General features: G+C 40.2%; 1 protein-coding gene across 1 annotated transcript in view; it reads left to right on the forward strand.

Annotated features, from left to right (window-relative positions):
• Positions 1-21,609, forward strand: part of CHN2 (chimerin 2) — a 157,773-nt gene that overhangs the window by 92,031 nt on the left and 44,133 nt on the right. The window contains exon 6 of the mRNA XM_066319370.1: positions 504-789. Coding sequence (XP_066175467.1) covers positions 504-789 — 286 coding nt within the window. The remainder of the gene's footprint in view (positions 1-503; positions 790-21,609) is intronic.

The raw sequence follows: 21,609 nt of genomic DNA on the forward strand, positions 1-21,609 counted from the left end.
AAATATGGGCGAAAAACAAGAGGCTTAAACCATGTGATTTGAAGTCCCAACAAAATTTGCAAAGACATGCAGTTTTGATGCAATATAAGGACCATTTAACACAGTCCTTTGAATGCTTTAATCAGTGTTGGGATTCCAACCTCAGTGTCAAAAACTGAATGTGCTACTACAGCACTTGGATTATTGAAACACTTTAAAAATCCCAATAGATTACAGCTGCTGTAAATGGGGCTAGAGTTTTCCCACTTAGTTTTGGATATTTAACTGGGCCCTGAATTAGGAGCTTGGTCTCCCTGGCTTCCTGACAGAGTGTGATTCTGACCCTTAGGATTCTGATGACTTGATAAATGTCCATCTCTTTTTTGACTGTAAATATGCCCATATATGGTTAAGCATCCGCTTTCTACACCTCGAGAGTGCTTCAGGATGGAAGAGCCTTCAACACAGTCTGAATTCTCTCTCTCTTCTCTCCTTCTTTTTTTTTTTTTTTCTGTTGTTTGCAGATTTGGTAATCAGACCTTAAACTACAGGTTGTTCTATGATGGGAAGCACTTCGTTGGGGAGAAAAGATTTGAATCAATCCATGATCTGGTTACAGATGGCTTGATAACACTGTATATAGAAACAAAAGCTTCTGAGTATATTTCCAAAATGACAACAAACCCCATATATGAGCACATTGGATATGCTACTTTGCTTAGAGAAAAAGTGTCCCGGAGGCTGAGCAGAACAAAAAATGAATCAAGAAAAGCAAGTGTAACAAGTGAGGAAAATACTCCAGTTGAAAAGGTAAGTATTCAGTTTAAAATTTTCATAATTAATTCCAGTCTTTCTATCAAACCTGAGAAGAAAAGGTTTTGTCTGAAGAACTGTTTCTAATTTCCTATACTTTAATAACTATTGCTTTTCCACTTCAAAGTTTACATCCTGTTAATGTGACTTTGGCTCCCAACTAATATTTGACTGGAGCTTATGATGAAAACTTTCTAAGAAGTACCAAATGCAAATGTTTTCACCCTGTAAATATATGGGTATATACCATTTACCTTAGGAGCTGCATCTAAAATTGGTCACAGGTTATATTTGTCCATGTATATCCTCAAGCATTTTCCACAGTAGGGTTATGAATCTGGTTCCCACTGACCCTTCACCACAGCTCAAGTTTGTTGTCTTTCTGTATGTGGTTCAAAGCTCTTCCTCTCTGACAAGCCTTTGGTGGATGGGTCTCGAATTGGGATATTGTGTGTTTTCTTTCCTTCTCATGGATCTGAAATTGGGATGTTGTCTATTTGCCTCCATTTCTTCTCGCTCTTCTCATTTGAAGTGGGCTTTGCTCAATCTCCTTCTCTTATGCACTCATATCCCTGAGCATTGTATGGACTAGGACTTACATGATGATAAACTGAGAATTTTGTGCAGTTAGCAGCCATCTGAAGATGTAAAATTAGAAATTATTTTACATATGAGAAGCAGCCTTGTAAGCAGTGACATGTGGGTATTTTCATTTCCCAGGTGGTATAGCAGCAAGAGCTGTCAAACAAAACTTTGTTTTTGAGTCTGGTCCTTGTGCTGAATTGACTTACTGACATTTGTTAAGCGTACTTGTGCAGCGTGACTGTTGATTTTAGTGTTCAGTGCTGGCCAGCTAGTTGGGAACTAGAGCCAGTTTTTATTTGTAAAGCAAGGAATGAATTTGCTGTCATGTAGTCATGGCAAGTATGAAAGAGATCAGCTTTTTTTATGTGTATCCTCGTGTCTCTAGAGCATTTCTAGCAGAATTGTCTTTTGGGTTAATATATATGTATTGGCTGATCATTTACTGGTTTGGATTTCTCAGTAATAATAATTGCTTAAGTAACTGATCTGACATGTAAACCTATTCATCCTCTATAACAAATTAATTCCATTGACAATGACATTTTTTAGGGAAGGCATACTGGTACAGGGAAGGCATTTGGAGAATGACACAAGAAGTCTTCCTTTCACATTTTATTTCAAAATTAATCTGCTGTTGATAGTAGTTTTTGGTTCAATTGGATGGTGGTGTAATATCCGAGAGGAGTAGATGCCATTGAGACATCCAATGCTCCTCCAGTTGATTCCTGTGACTGGACACTAGGTGATTTTAAATGCTGTAACAGGCATGAGAAAGGGAATTTTTACTTCATTTGTGGCACAATAGGAAGTAGATATAGTGCAGTGTGACAAATTTTTTGATGTAGGTGTTTCTGTGTATATAAGGGAATGGTCCAGAGGGTGTTCTGGAACTGGATCATTACTGGGATGACTGTAAATATTATTACATGCATGTAGTGTAACAAAGCAGTCATGGCGATTGAAAACCATGCTACATTCTCTAGGAAATCAGAAGAATTTGAATTGTACGAAGAAAAATACAGTTTCAAAATTGTGTTTCATTTTACTTACAGTTTCTGTAGTTGAGGAGCAAGTCTTGTTATTCTCAAAGTGCTCTCAAAGGCTCCCCAGGGGTTCGCTCTAGTACCACATATTCTATAAAGGATTATGTTTTCTGTTGTGCTTGTGGTTGGATGCCATTCTTCAGGCTGGGCAGCTTTAGGCAGGCATTGTAAAAACCCTTTAAGACCAATAGAAGGCAAACCATTGCTGAAAGGACCCCTGGCCTCTCTTCTTCACCACCACCCTTTTACTGGTATATGGTTTTGTGCAGCTACACAATAGGTGACACTAGCAAACAGCTCCAGATTAAAACTGACTCAGCCAGAAGAAAGAGAAGTGAATTTCCTACCACATCTGCTACCTGATCCACCTCATATGAGTGGAAACGCAGCACAAGACTCTTGTGTGATAACAGCTCAAAAATTATTACATTGGCTTAAAGTGAGAGGAGTACTGCATTCTTAGTTCCAGGTACCTGTGCTTGAAAGTGTTTTGAGTTGATGTAATGCGCTAGCAAAAGTGAAAACACACCTCTGGACCTCATTAACAATTATATTAGGTCTTCTTTTGTGTTGCTGCTGAATGACATTTAAGTGTTTAGAGGATTATTTGTGGCTGAGGTGGTTCACAGTGTGAAAGGCAGGTCCTTGTGCTCATCTAGATTCCTGTGCGTGCAGGCAGGAGCAGCCTGCAAGGCTGAGCTCTGTGGCTGTGCTGTCATGTAAAAATAGCTGGCTTCAGCTAAGCAACTACACTGTTGGCAACCCTCTCTGCCTTCCTCCCACTGAGGGGAAAACCAGAAGGAGGAATAGCAGCTGTTTCTAACATATTTTTCTTGCCAGGAGGAGTAGGAGCAATCATAGCTATAAGAGGAGTGGGACTAAATAGACGAGGGGATCTGCTCAGGCTGAAGACTTGATGTAGCAACTGAAGCCTTCATATTGATGATTTGGACACTCAGTGGGCTTCTCTACCAGTACGAGTAGTTTTCCATCTTCTCATGAAAATCCATGTGAAAAAAATAAACCTACATCATCTCAAATATTAGAAACTAAGTAAAAAGCTCACAGAAGTCTGTATGGTGAAGCCTATCATGGCTGCTTTTGATTCAAATTCTCCTGGAGAAAGATGTGAGAGGTTTGGTAGCAGAGACTCGGGGGTCATCTTCCATTTTGTTACTCACAGTAGCCTCAGATAAAAGTATGGACTGGGCTTTGGAATAAACTGGTGAATTATCGAGCATTTGTCAGTACTAAAATATGGAGATAAAACAGGATAAAGGGAATTTTTTGCTCGTTTTCATATAAACTTTAGAAATCCTCGAAAATAGAAGAATATTATGGGGAAGTGGTAGTTCAGTGAGAGTTCTATCAGATGTTTTGCTTGAGGCTAGAATGTCTTGTACAGCATTTTAGATGAAGGCCACTGTTTGCCCACAAATCACAACCTTCACCCACTTGAGTAACTCCAGTAAATTTCAGGCCCCTAGAAATAAGTTAATGAATATTCAGTATGACGTTTTCCTGCAAAGTAAATTCTTTGCTGAATGCGTGAAAAATCATTCATGTTTTTTTCCTCTGGCCATCTGAACAGGTGTAAAATATTAAAAATAAGATTAATGAGCTGGTTTATCTGAAAGTGCTGCCTACAGTGTTTTGAATGATCCAGAAATGATGGGGGGAAGCCATACATGCAGGACAGAAACTTCCATTATTTCTCAAGAGGAGGATGAGAATTCAGTGCTCTAAGGTTAAGCACCAGTACTCTTCTAAGAAATTAGACTCTTTACAAGTGAGATTTTGTTTCATACTGAAACTAATTCCGGAGTGTGAAAGTGCAGCTGAAGGCATTCATCTCCTCGGTGGGTTTGTTAACACCGTCCCGGGAGTCTGTTCGTTCTGCCGCCTCCCACGGTGCCAGCGGGGATTATTCAATGCCTCTGTCACTCCAGTGCCACCTCCTCCGTGGGGTGGGTGGGCAGAGGGGGGCCACCAACAGGCTGGCAGGAGCAGCCAGCACTCGGATGAGATGTCTTGGTACTGCCCGGGGTACTTGTCTATTCTCATAATGATAATTCTTTGAGGTTGTAATTAGTGGAGCCATGCCCATTCCAGAAGGGGATGTGATAATTGGGCTGGATTAAGCTGTTGTTCATGCTTTTTTTAATCCAACAGTTTTTATGTCGGGCCTAAGAAAACATTTATGCTCCAAGATACTTAATGCTGGTGTTTCATCCAAAAGTTATTTCTGTCTCATTTTGAAGAGGTGCTTGATTTGTAGGCACAAATTCTAAATTTTAGCTGGAATAGTTTAACATATCTTTAACCTGAAAGCAACCGCAATGATTTTTAGGAATGAAGTGTTGTGGGAGAACAGCATGCTGCACATTCTTTCTTAGGAGTGTAGGCAAATTGTCCTTTTAAGAGGATCCAGGTTCAACAAGGATTTTGGATAGAGCTTTTTGTGCAAAGAAAATTTGATGATCTCCTGTTGTCTGTTTAGAGTTGTGATTTCCGCTTGGGCAAGTTGAGATTCCCTGCTTTATGTTTATTCTGCTTAGGGAATGCTGTACTTGGGGCAAATGAACACATACTAGGGGATGTAGGGCCGATAAGGTCCTGGTACTGGTGCAGCCTGTAATTAATTACCAGTAGTTCAAGTTAATGGTGAATGTAGGAGAAGTGTAACCTGCTGTAAGCAATTAATCTTCACATCTAGGAGTGAAAAAATTTGCAGTAATCTGTCGGTAAAATATGTAGTTCTGAAACATTTATTGCTATCGCATTTTCCTGCAAATGCTGCCATTACTGAGTCAGCAGTCTTTGTGCCACAGACAGGGAGAAAATCATACTCCTTTCTAATCCAACCTCAGCAAGTGTAATTTGGAAAATATATTTGAAGAATTGAAATGTTGGAAGTAAACACAAGCTGTAGTTTCATGAATGGTCTGGTCAGGTAAAAGCTGTTGCAGTTGCTGATGGAAAAGCCATCCTGGTTCCCTGCTCTTGCACTTTCAATCCCACTACTGTGACCTACCCTGGGCACTACTGCAACCACCCCGTGCCTTGGGTGAGACCTGGATGCTGTGACACAGTGCCCTGTGTCAGAGAAAGGCTGTGCCCCACGACTTGTCTCTTTGCTGTGCTGGTCTGATGAGAAGAGCAGGCTGGATAAAGAAAACCCTTGCAGGCATTTGAGCTTCAAGTGTTTGCAAAAAGAATGATCTTAATCTATCTGAAAGAGGACAAACTGTTGGTAAGTGCAGTAAAGATTAAGGAAGGCTTTTTCCAGTGCCAAGTCTCTGCTTATTTGGGTCCTGGCAAAGCTCCCATCAACTTCTCTCCCAGTCAGATCTGGCTCAGTCAGTTCAAACATACTGATTGTACATGAAATATGAGTTTGCTTGGGGCCTGGGCTGGAGTGCTTGTTCTGCTCTCTGGCTGCAAGTACATGCCAGAAGCAGCATGAGGCGTTTAGCAGTGATGGTCTGTACAGAGCAGTGCAGAGTTTGAGCTAAACCAAGAGTGAACTGTTTGAGGAGTCTTCACTTAACAGTGGGACAGTGCAGAAAACTCTGTGTTGCTGTTTGACGTGGTAACCTCTCTGTATCTGTTTTGGTGGAGCCCATAACTAGACATTGAAGTGCAAATGACAGAGCCCACAGTTAACGCTGCAGCTAGAACTAAGGAGCAGAAATGATTAGCATATTTTGCAGTCTGGGAGGCTGTAGATTTCCTTGGCAAAAAATCCCACACAAGTAATAGACAGATAAGAAAACTATTCCTACAAAGGCAAAGGTGACAGAAAAGAAAGAATAACTTTGCTAGAAATTGATATTACTGTCCTCATTAGTCATGCTGCTCACACACAGTTTCCCATAGAAGAAAATGAAAGACTTCCAGGAAAGACTATTTTCTAACATCCCTTAACTGGAGATGTAATCTGGTTATGGAACTAAATTTTTAGGGGCACTGCTGTTTTTCTTACATCAAAATTATACAAGAGACAGTCAATTTTAAGACAACCTATGGTTTGGTTCAATTTTTGTAGGTATTTGACACTTTTACATTGTTATTCGCACCACGTCCCTTTCTGAAGGCTTTTTAGCCTCATCTTAAAACTCCATTTTTGTCTCTTCATTGAATTTTCTACAGGTACTGCTATTAGCCAACAATAAAGAAATCTTTTCAGTCTTTCATTTATTCATTATTCTTCCCATTCTGCAGCTCTCCATAACCTCTAATGATCCTATTACAGGTTTCTAGATAGTGCCTAATTCTCTGCTGGGATGTCTATCCAGATGTTGAGCATTTCCTTCCACAGGAGGGCTGCAGGGTACTGTGCTGCCCTAGCAGCAGATCATGGGGTTAGAAGGTAGTGAGCAGAAACATTGATTCCTGCAGACTCTGGGCTGGAAAGGCACCAATAATTTGATATGGTGTATTTTACATTGCCTTCAACTCCCTTCTTTTTGCGGCATGCTTGGTCAGAAAAAATTAAAATGCTCAGTTCCACATGAATTTTAACAACCCACCATCGTCTTTTATGAGGGGTTACAGTCAGACTCATGTATGCATGGCCACAGAATTCACAAGGGTCTTCTCCCCTGCAGTACTGATTTTTCCCAGAAGATGCTCAGACACCACGCTGATAAAAAAAAACAACATAAATCCCGTACACAAAGGTGGCCTTTATCTGCAGGGTTAAGTACTACATGCAGTGAAAAAAGATGTGTGGCATTTTTGCTGCTAGAAGCAACAAACTAATGCATCAAAATGACTCTGAGAGTAATGAATTCCTTTCATCAGTCACTCAGGCTTGTCCTGCAAGAGTAGTATTTTACACACAGGTTACCACATGTACATGCTTAATTGTAGCGTGCTTTGACATGAGTTCTTAACTACATAGCTGACTCTCTTCTTTAAATAACTGTTAGCAATTCAGGAGTGATTCCATCCAGAATACTCTTTGGTATTACAGCACAGCAAGGAGGAGTTTGTATTAATACAGTAGGTCTACCAGCATATATATTTTAATAAATTTGTATTTCAAATGACAAACAGCATCATACCAAAAATATATTTGGCTGTTTTTTTGGGTTTTTTTCCCTTCAGTATTGGCATTTTTTTGTATTTTCCAGCCATGTCTCTGCAGCCTTTTGTTTATTTAGTGCATCATAAATATGAAATAGACACTATATAAGAAATAAAAATAAGAAAGCTACCCAAGCAAAATTGTGGAAAGTGTCTGTCTGTTTCAATTTCTTCCCTCTGGCTGTCTATGTCTAGGCACAGGAAAATGGATAGTGCTTTGTAGTTTACAGTGACACTCCTAACTATGATCTAATATTTAGCCTGATTAAACAAGGATTTTTGAGAGGAGTAGTTTTTTATTAATTATAAAAGTAGTGAAAATTGAAGGAATTAAGAGAAAGAGAAGTTCCACAGCAAAGTATTTGCTTACATTTTTCCCTGAACTGTTAACATCTCTCCAGGTTCCTGGTTTATGTTGTGTTATAACCGTCAGCTTAAAATTCATGGCTTTTGCCTTAAGCAGAATAAGTGATGTGATTATGCCTGAAGAGAGCTTGTAAGTTGGAAACAATACTGATCCACACAAATTACATGATGCAATGGGTATAATCTGATCCAAATGCTGCTGAATTAAGGGGAAGACCTCCAAGGATTTCACTGAGTCTTGGAGCAGTTCAGGGCATTGATAATAAGCATATGGAGCAGAGGTAAATATCAAGCTTGTTACCGCCATACTGTTTTCCAATCCAGTGTTTTTGAAAGACAGCCAAAAGGAAGCAATTTGATCATCACAACTAGGTTGAAATTTTCTCAGATGAGAATTTCACTTTAGTAATAAAAATTATTCAATACACCAGAAGTGCTTAGAGTACTCCTAAGGCAAATGCCACTTGTCTCTTCAAGTACAGGACTGTGTATCTGCAGGTAGGCCCTACCAAATTCATAAATTAACCCTTTTCTCTTGGTTATGTTCTTCTTTTGATGTTATTAGTAGTTCTACTTAGGCTAAATGTTTGTTGCATAAAAACAATGCTTAGTTTGATGTACTAAAATAAAACCATATATGAGGGTATATTATCTTGGGTTTTATACTCTTTACACAGTTTTATGGCATTAAATTCATATTAACAAACTTTCACAGGGATTAAGATGGAGCCTTCAGCATAAACATTTCATTTTTCTAGCTGCTGGAAAATGAGAAGGCATTTTTTAAGTAAAAATCTATACTTGATTATCTTGTATGAATCTTGAGACACTGTGTAGGAATAGAAACTAAAATTTTACAAGCACCTTTAAACTGCCATGTTTTGAAATTGGAAGACAAGTGTTCAACTTCTTGAATATGAGAGAGAGAGATTAATTTCTAGTAGTGGAGGACTCGAAATTAGTGTCAAAAAGAGAGGATTTAAGTTGTGAGTAGTATTTTTCCTTTATATTTTGATTAGAAAATAAGTATTTTAAGTGATTTGCATGTCTAGGTCATACATTGTCTTGGGTAATTATAAAAAAATAATAACCTGTCCTCTGTGTTCATGCTGAATGTGACAAGAAATGATAGCATATATGAAATACAGTGATGAGCATTTCAGGTTAGCTATTAAGGGAGAAAAGAAAGAATAATGAAATGCTGGGCTAGAGTGCCTGAGGGGGTGACAAAATCACCCTCATCAGAAGGCATAGAAACATATTCGAAAACATCTGGCAGAAATGGCACAGATAGCATGGATACCTGAGGCAGGCAGGAGAAAAACATCTCACAGTACCTTGCAGTCCTATTTCTCTGTGGTTTTCTGTGTCTGAAAATATATTATCTAGGCTTTGATTCATCTTGGCTAGATGAAGACAATGTATTAAATGTATTAATACATTGACAATGTATTAAAGTAGCTAAGGACCAGTTATTTGATTCCTCCCTGTGGGAGGAGGGGACATTCAACTTTCAGTTCAGAATTGCCTGCGAAGCACTAACTGCAGCCACAGTCCTGGTATCCAAGGCTTTTTCATCTGGCCTCTCACCACAGAGACAGGTTAGCAGCCTACATCCACATCCTCCAGCTGGGATACTGGGAATCCAGGTGCAGGAATCTCCCTGGTCACCTTTAGGTCGGGTCAGCAGCAGAAAGCTGGGCACAGTCTCAGTTAGTAGAGCTTGATGGCTCTGCCAGGCAGGGGAAGGCAGCAGCCTGGGCAGGAGGACAGCTGGTAGTGGCCACAGGGAGGCACCTGCTGTTGACTGTTCTCAGCTGAGGTTGGACTACAAAGTTCAGGAACCAGTTATAGAAACTGCTCATATTTAGAGAAGAGGATGCCGTGGAGTGACAAGTACTGATGGTAACAGTGGGCTCTTCCTTTTAGTGCGTTTTCAGCCCTGGAGATCAGTGGGACTGCGCACAGCATGGGTTATAAAGAAGGAATGCTGCCAGATAGACTTGATTGCCTTTTTGATAGATTTACAAAAGTACTGAGTGAAAAGAATGCAGCAGATGCAGAATAATTGGATTTTTAGTAAAGTGGTACAATCTCTCATGAAACTGCACTCTTGACATTAATTCAAATTTGGTTGGCTTGTGAACATGGTTACACAGACCAAAAATAGGTAGAGGAATTTCAAACAAACAATAGAGATAGACAGCAACTTAATGAGGTGGGGGAAAGTGGCTGATGAAGTACTGCAGGAACAGGAGTTTCATTTAAAATTTTTATCGATCTGGAAAAAATGCAAACAAGACAGCACCAAAAACTCAGGACAGTTTGTGCTATGATGTCACTCAGTATAGAAATTTAATCCCTAGGAGCATAATGAGCATCCATGGCAGAAGCATTAAGAGTATTAATTAGAATTTTTAAGAGGAGAATTTGGCAGTTTTTAAGTGCATAGAAAGGAGCTGAGCCATAAAGGGCAGTAGCTCTTCTTGGGGAGGCTTGTTTGCATTTAAGCCAGGTATGTCAGGCTGGAGGTGACGAAGGAGGAGATTGCCATGGCTTTAAGAGAAATTGTCTTCCCTGTTTTGAAGATGTTATACTTTGAAAGCATCTTTCCCTGATTTTCTGCTGGCTCCATCCATCAAAACAGTACCTATAGCTTTGGTGACTCATCCACTTGGCAAGCTGTATGGTAGAAATAGTGCTTCACCTTCCCAGAATAATTCTGCCCAGTACCTTTAGGCAGGGAGATGTTGGAAATCTGTGCCAGGTGCCGTTTGGCTGGTGGTATAAGGCAGCTTTTCTGAAGTCTGTCAGGTTTGTTTGAGACCTTGACAGCAGGGATGACCCTCTGAGGTCAGTTTTCAGTGTCTTCTGCATTGCTCATGGCAGTCTGAGCTGCAGGCTTCCCAAAAAAGAAGGATGGGCTGGGAATGTAACTTGGCAGAGTTTCTCAGGAGCAAAACAGAAGTTGAAACAGGGCTTTTTGTGGGGGAGGAAGGGGGAAAATCTGGAGAAGGCATTTCCAGATAACTCTGACTAGGCTCTATACAACATTCTTGCAGGGAACGGCTTGTGAGGAATCAATCAAGATGATTTATGAATGAAATTGTCACAATTAAACACTAGGTGGCATGTTTACTTTAGAGTTTCTGGGGACTGAATTGGGGTATCTTACACGGCTGACACCCATTTGTGCTTGTGCAATGAGTGGTTTCAATGGGAACATGACCACCCCATGCCTTTTTTTTTGACAAAAAGCAATCATCTTGCTCTTAAAAAACGTGGCACAACATCACCGTTGCTTAATTCAGCCTTAGAGTTAGTCTTCAGCTTCTCAAAATCATTTTTGTTTTAAAACAGATTGTGAAATGCAGTGCTGTAGGAAATAGGTGTGTACATGGAGATGGTCCTACAGAAGGCTCCACTCTCGGAGGACTTACATAAATAGTGACAGGTTTTAATATGCAAATACATCATATGATTTACTTGTTATACTTATCTAAAAAGCCTATGTGGGAATATATAATGCATTTAAAGATTCAAATGAAGAAAACTTTTATTCTTCTGTGAACGAAAAGCACAGCTTTTGATTTCAGAGCTGGGATTTTAAAGTAATGGCATCCAACGGTTAGGGCTAATTACTTATTGGCAGAAAATATATTTTTATTCTGCATGTCTGTGTGACACGTTTTACTGCAGCCAGGCTGCAGTTTAAATGTATGCTGTTGCTTCTCTGTTGGTGAAAGAATAAGTGCAGCTATCTTCTGTTGTGTGAAAAAAAAAAAAGCCTTTTCACGCAGTTCAACCTTGAGAAAAGCCAGGGCCACAGTCATCACCAGGGCAGAGCACTTAGCCTCTACCAAAAAAAACACCTTTCAGTATGTCTGCTCTAAGTTGACAAATAAGTCCTTTGGACTAACTGCAGATACTGTGAAGATAAACTTTGTTCATGCAGGAGATATCCATTTTGCTGATTGCACAGGTTTTTGTAACTCTCCCTTGAATGGAGTTGTAGATGCCCCACCAGCCAAAATTCTGGGATGAATCCTATTGTCTGTCAGTCTACTCTGCCATAACTCGTGTATGGACCTGAGTTGACAGAACTGGTTTTAGCTGTTGAGAGTGAGCTCGTGCAAACAAAGCTGGCCATATAAAAAGGGAGTTAAATGTGCATGGGTGTGCTCATTATGCCACTGCTGAGGAGTGTGGAAAATAGACTTTGCCATAGGAAGAAGATTGTGGGGATAGATCCTCTCCTTGCTTTTAACACTGTGCCCCAGACATGCCTGGTGTTGGAATCGGGTGATTTTAAGTCCCCTCCAACCCAAGGCATTCTGTGATTGTGTGATTCTATGATTTTAACAGTTTGCATTAGAACATCAAAATTGTGTCCAGAGCATCTATACTCTGGCATCAGGAGAGTCTTGGTGGTTTGTACCACAAAGACGAATTTATGCCTGTTTCCATTTTCATAGTTCTGGTGCCCATATTCTGTAAGGGGTTTTATGTCTGTTATTTTTGCAGGCCTCAGGAAAATACTAATAGAGCAGCACGTAGCTTGGGCAGTGAGCAGCTGTCCTGCATGTCCAAGGCTGGATCCCTGATTGCTGCCAGGCTGCATTCATAAAACTGTGGTTTGCAACCTGAGTACATAAAGAGACACCTGGGAATCTGTTTCAAATAAATTAATTCTATTTCTTTATATATTTTAGGAAGTAGAGGAAAAGTTTTTTTTGTTTTATTTCTCTCTTCCCCTTCCTTTAATTTGATCAATCCAATCAGTGGACTTTCCTAAATCCATCTGGTCTATAATGCATTGTCGAAATTGAAGCCAAGTGAATTTGCAGACAGGGCTTAAGGCACTTCCAGAATGGCTGAAATTGAAATATACTACCAGAGATTGGACTAAAGAGAGTCTTTTCAAGGACACTATTCACCTGATTTGGTTTCTCATAGACCTCGAAGTACTAGGAATTAAGGGAAAAGTCTGGATTGTGGTTTCTTTGTGGGCTGGCAGAATCCCAGTTGAACAGAGTCAAGTCATCATGTGATATAACTTGCTTTTTATGAGACATTGCATTCAATGCAGGATTCATATAATTTCCACATGATACTTTGTAGGGAATTTTGCCATGTGTGGGTTTTTAATGAGCTTTCAATTCCATGGTTTGTTTCCTTCTCCACATGCGAGCAGTGTACAAGCTCTGTATCATCCACCTATAGACACGGAAATTCATGAGAAAATACAAAACTTCCTCTGATTTCCTTTGTTCTATTTCTCACTTAAAAAAAAAAAAAAAAAAAAAAAAAAAAAAAAAAAAAAAAAAAAGGGAGAGAGAGAGAAAGAAAAAGGTAGCTCAGGTACCTGTAGCATTTTCTTTTTTTGTAGGTCACAGTGGATGCTCTTGAACAAAGGCGTGATACTGCCCCAGCTGAAATGAGAGCAAGCCTGCATAGCCACGGGTTGAGGCACATTGCTGTCCTGTTAGAGCTGCCCAGGACTAGAAATGTGGACCAGTGTGTTGTGATACACATCTCCAGGGCCCAGTGCCTTGGAGCTTTGCTGAGCCAGCCTCCTGAGCAAGCACAGCCTGAGCTGTCTATGGAGTAATAAATACTTGTATCTTCTCAGGCTCAGAAGAATCCTCTTTGGTGCTGGCAAATGGAGGTGGGGAGCTTGATTTCTTCTGCAGTTGTATTTGAGGTAGAAGACTGCAGACAAAGGGGCAGTAGCTGAAAGGTTAATACTTTCCCAGTTTATTGCCTATTTTCCTTTTAAAACATGAGTACAAGTACCTGAGTAAGGGTAAGAATCATGACACTGATAAGAAAGAGGAGATTAAAAATTTCTACCATCAGCAGCCTTTCTGACTGTATGTAAATTGGCTTAACAACTGTGAAGGTTTACACTCTAACACCACCACTTACTTTTATCTTGTCAGGTGCTGCTAAGAATAATTTAGTATTTTGAATAGTTGTGTATTTAGAGATGTGTGCAAGAATGCAGAGAAAGTCCTTGAATATTTAATATTCCAATAAACAAATGAAAAAAGAAGTTAATTCAGGTTTTGATAGCACTTCCAATCTAATATAACATCAGAGCCAATTGGGAAAATAATATATTCCTATAATTTTTTATATTTTTTTTCCTTCTGTAAAAGTTTAGCAGATAAATTTCTGCATTGAAAATAAGTCTTGATATTTGCAGCTTCATATGACTTTAAAAACCCAAGTTCTGCATCATCCTCAAGGAAAAAAAAAACTATACAGTAGAATTTAGTAACAATATAACTGAGTATTTATTGCAACAGAGAAGATGTATTTTTCACAAGGCTTTAAAAAGATCCAGGGGAGTGGGGGGATGTGGGAGGAATTGTTTGTATCCCTGAAAAAGAGAAATTGGCAAATAGGAAACCATTCTATAATAGCTCATGTGGGACTGTGGAGCATTTTGGATTAGCCATGCACCACAGGTAATACTAGTTTATCTTTTTATTATTGTTGTTCTGTTCACAACTCACTGTATTCCAAGATGCTATCCATGGCCTTTTGGGGTATAATTACATTTTTCACTTGATCTGTAATTTAGTAGCTGGAACAAGAAGACAAAAGGTTATTTGCAATCAGACCTGACAGCCAGGAGGCTGAAGTACTGACATTAGTCTGCCTCTGACAGGTCTATGCCTCGTGTTTTGTCTATGCGTGTGCTTGTGATATATTTAAAAAGCAAGAAACTTAGTAAAGAGGATTCTCAGCCCACACACAGGTGCAGGCAAAATGCACAGTAATGAGCATTGAACTGTCTGTTCTATTTTCAGCAGCATGTCTCGTTTTGGAGGGTGCTGGAGGTTTTTTCAGCTTGCTTTCTCTGAACCTGGTGAAAGTAACTGTCACACAGAGCATCAGAGGCAGTGCACATTCTGTTGGACTTGAATCCATATTACTGAGCTGGTTGTCTGCCTTTCCACTTTTACACAGCCCAGCTGGTCCATTGGTGGGCCTCTGCACTGAAAACCCATTGTGTTGTTGCAATTGTCATTTGCTAGCCAAAGAATGGGAAGTTCTTCACTTCTGCCCTTCCCCTTTGTATGTAGCCATGAATTAATCTCAGCAGCTGATGAGATCCCTCCTCATGGCTTCCACTAAGACCTTATCTCCACTGCTATTGCACAAGAGACTTTACATGTGGCACTTTCTTCCATTCACAGAAAGGAAAGCAGGAAAGCAAAGATGCACAAACAGTGGCTTTAGGGCAGAAGTGCCGATCGGTCTTGTTCAAGAGTGATGTGTCAATGGCTGTGGTAATTCGGTTGTTTTGTGAATATGGTCTCATGATGCTTTATTTGCAATAGTAATATTAATGCACAAGGTATTTTGTATACCTAACAGCTCATAGAAGTCGGCCTGTAGAGGAGGGCATGTGGTGGAGGGGATGTTAAGGAGGCACATGTATGCTAGTGGAACTGTCACTAAAGGTCAGGGTTGTACCCAACCACGTCTCCATGACAAGCCAAGACCAAGCCTATTTTGGCATTGTAGTCAGGGCCAGTGAGGTGTTGCTGCCAAAGACTGAAAAATCCCAACAGAAAAGTACAACCTCCAGCAGATTTTCTTTTAACTAACATCTCCTTCTTGATCTCTGTGGCAAACACAGAAAAGAAGCTATTGTAAAGAAAGTACAGAGCCATGAGAGACAGAAACAATAGCATATGTTGAAATGGCATAAAAGGCTTTGAAAAAATTGCTTACTGTTCTCAGTTATCAGCCTTTTTCCTTGAACGTTCTTCTGTGGCACAATGCCAAAGTCAAAACATTTTGCCTTAATTACACTTTTATAGATGTCTTGATAGTTCAGACTTCTGGATCTAAAAACTGCAGAATTTTCAATGTATCTCTGTAGGTAAGCATGAAACAAATACAGGAAAGATAGTGCTACAGATTTCATCAGGCTTAGTTGTCAAAGCCTGAATTTCCAAATTCCCCTGGCTTTAATAAATCTTCCCTCAGATGAGTAGACAAGCATGTGATTTGCATCTGAACATAGCAGCACAGGGATGTGGTGAGCCTTTAACTGTGGACAATGAGATAGGAGCAAAGGTTTGAAAGTAGCAGATTTTGGCTCTTAGTTCATCCCTTGGTTCAACAGGTCCCACTACCTCAGTTTTTCAACCCTGAAAAGAATTTACATTGTGTGCTTGGGAGAGACTTCATAAATAGTGTTCTTTTTCCAGTTAAACATTTTGCAGCTTCCACATCTGTGACTTTGCTGAAGCCTCATGGGTGTATCTCTGGTAATGGTGCTTTGAGCTTTAGCTTCCTTAGCTTTGGGCCGTTCTATTCAGCCTAATTACTTGCTTTTACAGGGCTTTACTACTTTCTTCTCAAAATCAAGCTTGAGAACTTTTGGTGGTGTAGTAAAGGTGTCCAGGGAACTTGTTCTGACATGAAACCGTCCAAACCAGAAGCTGGGGACAGTGATTTTGAAATACTGTCTCTAAAGAAGTTGAAACTGTCGATGTGGTTAGATTCCACATCTTTTGACAGAGATACTTCAAAACAAGGAGCTATTGTTGAATCTAAAGATGTGGTCTGTATATTTCCCACAGGATTAATCTTTTTTTTCTCTATTTTATATTTTGCTTAAAATACAAGTGCTGTGCTGTCACTTCAGAAGAAATTCTGCTGCTCCATTCAGAGGGATAGGCAATAAAATTGAACATTGTCTTCCAATACCGCAGTCACCTTGGGCTGTGCTTCAGCCTCTTCCACCAGGCAGGAGGTTCAGGAGAGGCAGTGACTGGTAACTGCACTGTCTGCACTCCTGAGCTGATGGGCAACAGGAATATGAAACCACTGAGTTTTTAAAAAGCCCCATACAGTGCCCCCTACAAACAGTCCCCACCAGTTTGCCCCAGGACACAAGACATTGAGTTACTGCCACTGCCACCCTTCAGTGAGGGGGGAACTCCAGTAGGAGGCCACTGCTGATAGTTAGGAGAAGAAATTCAGGTGTCTGGTGTTTGGGAAGAGGCAGCACCCAGATCTGATTTACTGTCCCATCCTTTGCTTCTCTGTGGGGTGACCAAATATGATAAATATCGTAGCTGTGTTGTGGTGTCTAGCCTAACCCCAGAGAAGGAAGACTGTGTAGCATCAGATTTTATTTATACCTCTTCCCACTAGATATTTGCAAATCTTTCCCACTGTTTGGATACTAGACTGAAAGACAGGAGATCAGCCTCAGTCCCTCTTTAGCAACATGATTTCTTAAAAGGGGTGAAATGACAAATATTTTTGGTATAATGGGACTTGAGGTTTATCCAGATTCTATTGCAAAGAGAAACACATGATAAGGAACGTGACCTCCTGTTGCTGCTACTAAGGAACAGAGCATTATTAATTTCTTCTGACAAGTGACATCACTTCCAGGGAAGCAATGAGAAAAAAGCAAACATCAAAAATATGAAATAAATATCTGTCTGGGCAGATTTTAGTGTGTATTGACTTCCCTTTTCCTTTAAACAACATGTACACATTTCTAAACAAACTCTCAAGGATCAAACATGGAAATTTTTGAGGAATATGCAGAAATTGCCTTCTTATCTTAGCTTTAAGTGAAATTGAAGGCACAGCAACAAGTGGAAAGAAGTCTTCAAAATTCAGAGCAAAATGGCCGTGTATTACAGACAGATATATATAATATATAATAAAGGGTTGGATCCAGCTAAGCTACAGTATTTATTTTTAGGAGCAACCCTGTAAAATACCCAGGGATTGTGATAAATGTGCTTATGATTAATCAAAGGTAGAAGATGATTAAGAAATAAAACTAGTTCTTTTTGACCCCTAAATGGATACCATAACTATTATGTAGATGTTGAATATGACTAATACATGAAAATGAAAATTATGTAAAGCAACAGAAGTTCCATATTAAGAAACTGTTGGATCTGGTTCTCCAACAGCTTGTATCAGCTTGAGGCTGGCATAAGAGCTGCCTGCCTAAAACAGGCATTGAAGAATTGGAGCATTATTTTTGTGGAATACACACTTTTTTTTTAAACAATAAATTTTAAGGAAAATTACATTTCCATAATATTTTTTTTCTAGAAAAACAACACCTTTTTTTTTTTTTTAGTGTGTGTTCACGTACACAAATAGAGTAAAAGTGTTGGTTTTGCACTTTCTTCACTTCTTCCAAGTCATCCAGACTGGTTGTGGGAAACCCTCATTGGGAAGTATTTTCATAGCTGACATTAAGTGTGTGGCAATCTCAACTGTTTACTTATTAATTAAAGAAATTCTGGACATCACAGTGTGTTGGTCAGAGCAGGATTAATCAGAGCAACATCAGAACATACAGTCTCTATAAGGCTGCTCAGGCCCTTGCTGACTTGTTTCAGAAGTCAAAGTAGAAATGGGGGCTCTTGTGAGACTCTAGGGAGAAGGATGCCCTGGAAAGTTGTTTGAAAGTTGCTTTTAATCCAGTAGATTAGTTGGTCTCCTCCCTTAAGCAGATGTCTATCAGGAGGCATGCTCTTTTATGTGTAGCTTTTTTGGAAGAGGAGCATGGAAGAGAGAGAGAAAGACCAGTGGCAGCAGGGGGATCCAGACTGGGAAAAAGGCAGTTCAGATCTGCTCCAATAAAAAAGCCTAAATACACCTGTTCTTTGGGAATCAAAAGGATCAGACTGACTGAGAGCATGGCCTGCTTTGAGTTTCTCCTCAGCCTTCTACATTCCCTGCCAGCAAGCAAACATGTTGAAACTCAACATTCTAGGTCTCAGATTGGGATTCTATGTTGGGATTCTGACTGCAAAGTTCTCAGGTGTTGCTCTGAGTAATCTTGGAGGAAATGACAATTTTCACCCTGGTCAGCTGTGATAAAGTGCAGGAAAGGTTACAAATTCAATTGCTATATAAAATTTTCTCTCAGAAGCATCCCCCAGCAGGAATTTTGCTTTAACACTCTAAGAATTTAAGGAGAGAGATTTTTGTAAAAACATCACGTGAGAAACCAACATACTTGTCTTCAATCTGGTGCACTGAAACATCTCCCCTCCCTGCTTACCTTGTGGGTTTTCCTTCAATCATTTTAATTCCCTTTGTTTAAGGTATCATCCTAAAAACCACTTTATGCCACCCTCAGTTTTCCTCATTATTTCCCCTCTTGCCTTCCCAGGACAAGAAAAAGTCTTTCTTTTGGCTTTTTCCCACTTTATGCTTCAGAAATCCCAACACAGATACCCTGGTTTCTGCCTATGGAGCACCGGCACAGCAAAGGAAAACTGTCACCTTCTGCCGCAGCACAGAAGATGCAAGAAGGACCAGCAGCAAAGGGGTTAAAGGGAGCCCCATAGCAAAGATATGCAATGCCTTGAAATTTTAAGCACTAAAATCTATTCATACATAAAAGAATAAATCTCTGCAATTCCAGATATTTCTGGTTGACACAAAACACTTGGAGCCAGTTATTAAAAGGGATTTTTTTTTTTTTTATTGTGAGCATTGGAATTGGTGATGCCTGGCTCCCCTATTCATTTGTGCTCTATCTTTCTGCACACCGTACTTCCACTTCAGCAAGCCCAGCCATCCCTCCAGACTTTGTACACATCCATCCTTCACCTCCGTTCCTCCTTCCTCTACCCTCTTCTCCCCTTATTTCCTTTTAATTTCACCACCTGCAGAGGAGGCAGAAGGCATTGCTGCCAGGTTGGTCAGGAGAGAGCAAAGCAGCTCAGACCACATCTCTCACCTCAATCAAGCTACCAAGTTTCATGATACCCAGACGGTTGCTCCATCAGTTTCAACTAAAATCAGCCACTTGGTTCAGAAGATAGTCAGGGCAAGTGGCAAAAGAGATTAACATACACTGCAATCACATTTCTAAGGCTAATTTGAAGCTGATATTACTCTTTACATTTAATAATATTTTTAAGCTCCATAGATACAATTTCCAGGCATATTTTTTACCTTCCTGTAAGTGTAAGTGTAGTGGTAAGATTTACCTCTGCCTTCTGATCCACCCTGGCTTTGTAAACCTACTTCTATCTGCAAAATATGTGGCTGCCGGGGCTCCGCTGGTTTTAACCAGTGCCACACAGCCTGCTTCTGGGTGTTTGTGACTTGCCAACTTATTATACTTCACAGGTCGGCTTCAGGTGGCTTAAAAAAATATAAATCTGAATTTCCCTGAATACCACAGGTGTAGCTAACGACAATTGTCACTGCTCGATAGCTGCTGGAAGAAAAATGTCTGAGGGTGAGTTGGGCACTTCACCAAAAGTCTGAGACCTGCTCATTTGAAATTGTGAGGAGGGTGAGTCCTTCCTCTCCTAAAAGTGGCTGGTGTTTTTACAAGGGGTAGAGGAAAAAAAAGAGGTTTTACTCAAGCTGTTTTTCACACAGTTCAGTAGCATCTAGCTCCCAGACTTCTCTCTTTTCAAGTGGACTGAAGGGAAGAGAACAATTGCTTTAGGTCCTGGGAATAGCAGCTTTGGAAGGGGCAAAGAGCCCTTATCTTAACCTACAGTGGATAAAATTGAGGGAATCCCTTTCCTTTTCTTCATCTATCAGAGATCTCTGAGAAGTTTCTCATTTTTATCTCCTTCCCTCAAAATAAGGGCTCCTGGTGAAAGGGTTATCACCCCTCTGTGATGGAGTTATGTCCCTAGCTAAGGAACATACACTGCCTCCTTGCAGAAGGGGTGAGAAGGGCCTCCAGAGTGGGTCTTGTCTTTTACCTGAGCAGACACTAGAATCATTCAGAACAATCTGTTCTGAACCAGTTTTCAAACTCCAGTTCCCCAAATTGTGCTTGGAGTTATGTGCGCTCAGTGATACAGAAAAAATACAATAGTAAAATATACAGCAAATGGCATCCTGAGGTTTGGTTTGTTTTAAATCTCTGATTAGGCTACTTCAAAAACTTGTTCTCTGTTTCTCTGACTGGCCTGATTCCAAGAGAGATTGAGCTTCCTTCTCTTTTTCAGTGGGACTGTTCTCCCAGTGAGTTACTGTCTTGGTTGTGCAGAGGGATAAATGCGTGATTTTCTCCATTTGAAAAAGGCCCAAAAAACATTATTCTGCTCTGCCTCAGCCATTTGGCTGGGAGGTTTCCACATATGTGTCAAGCTGGATTTTCTTCTCTGACTGCTGGAAACTACTCAGATGAGGTTGAGGGAAAGTACAAGCTTTTGACAGCACACAAAAGATTCCAGCTAATGTAGCTCATTGGGAATTTTTCTACACAGCATTTTTCTGTTGAAAAATACCAACTCTTTGTAGTGGAGGCTCAGCTCCAACAAATTGCTCACTTTAACAGATAGAACCTGAAGGAGTCTGAGGTCGGCCAACACATGACACTCTCTCTTTAAGGACTTAAAAATCCTGGGTCCGTGGTTGCATAATTGCCCTGTTGTCAGCAAAAAAAAGAGTGAAAATTCACTGATTCCTTATGCTCTTCCCATGACTGATGCATCCACAATGTTGTTACCTACTCCTTGCTGAGCTCTGCTGGTTCATGCTGCAGATGTCTGTCCTTGTTTTTTTAAGCTTTTGTCCAGTCTGGGCATTTAACCATGTTGGAGTCATTGGGGTACCCCAACTCATACTTTTGGCTTGGGAAAGGGATTCACAGTGTTGCAGGAATCCAAAGAAATTAAATCAAGGAGAAAATATTAAAAGAGCTTTGAAGGCACAAAATTAAGATGAGGAACACCTGACAGAGGGT

The sequence above is a fragment of the Sylvia atricapilla genome, chromosome 1 (genome assembly GCF_009819655.1).
Source record: "Sylvia atricapilla isolate bSylAtr1 chromosome 1, bSylAtr1.pri, whole genome shotgun sequence".
Taxonomy (NCBI): domain Eukaryota; kingdom Metazoa; phylum Chordata; class Aves; order Passeriformes; family Sylviidae; genus Sylvia; species Sylvia atricapilla.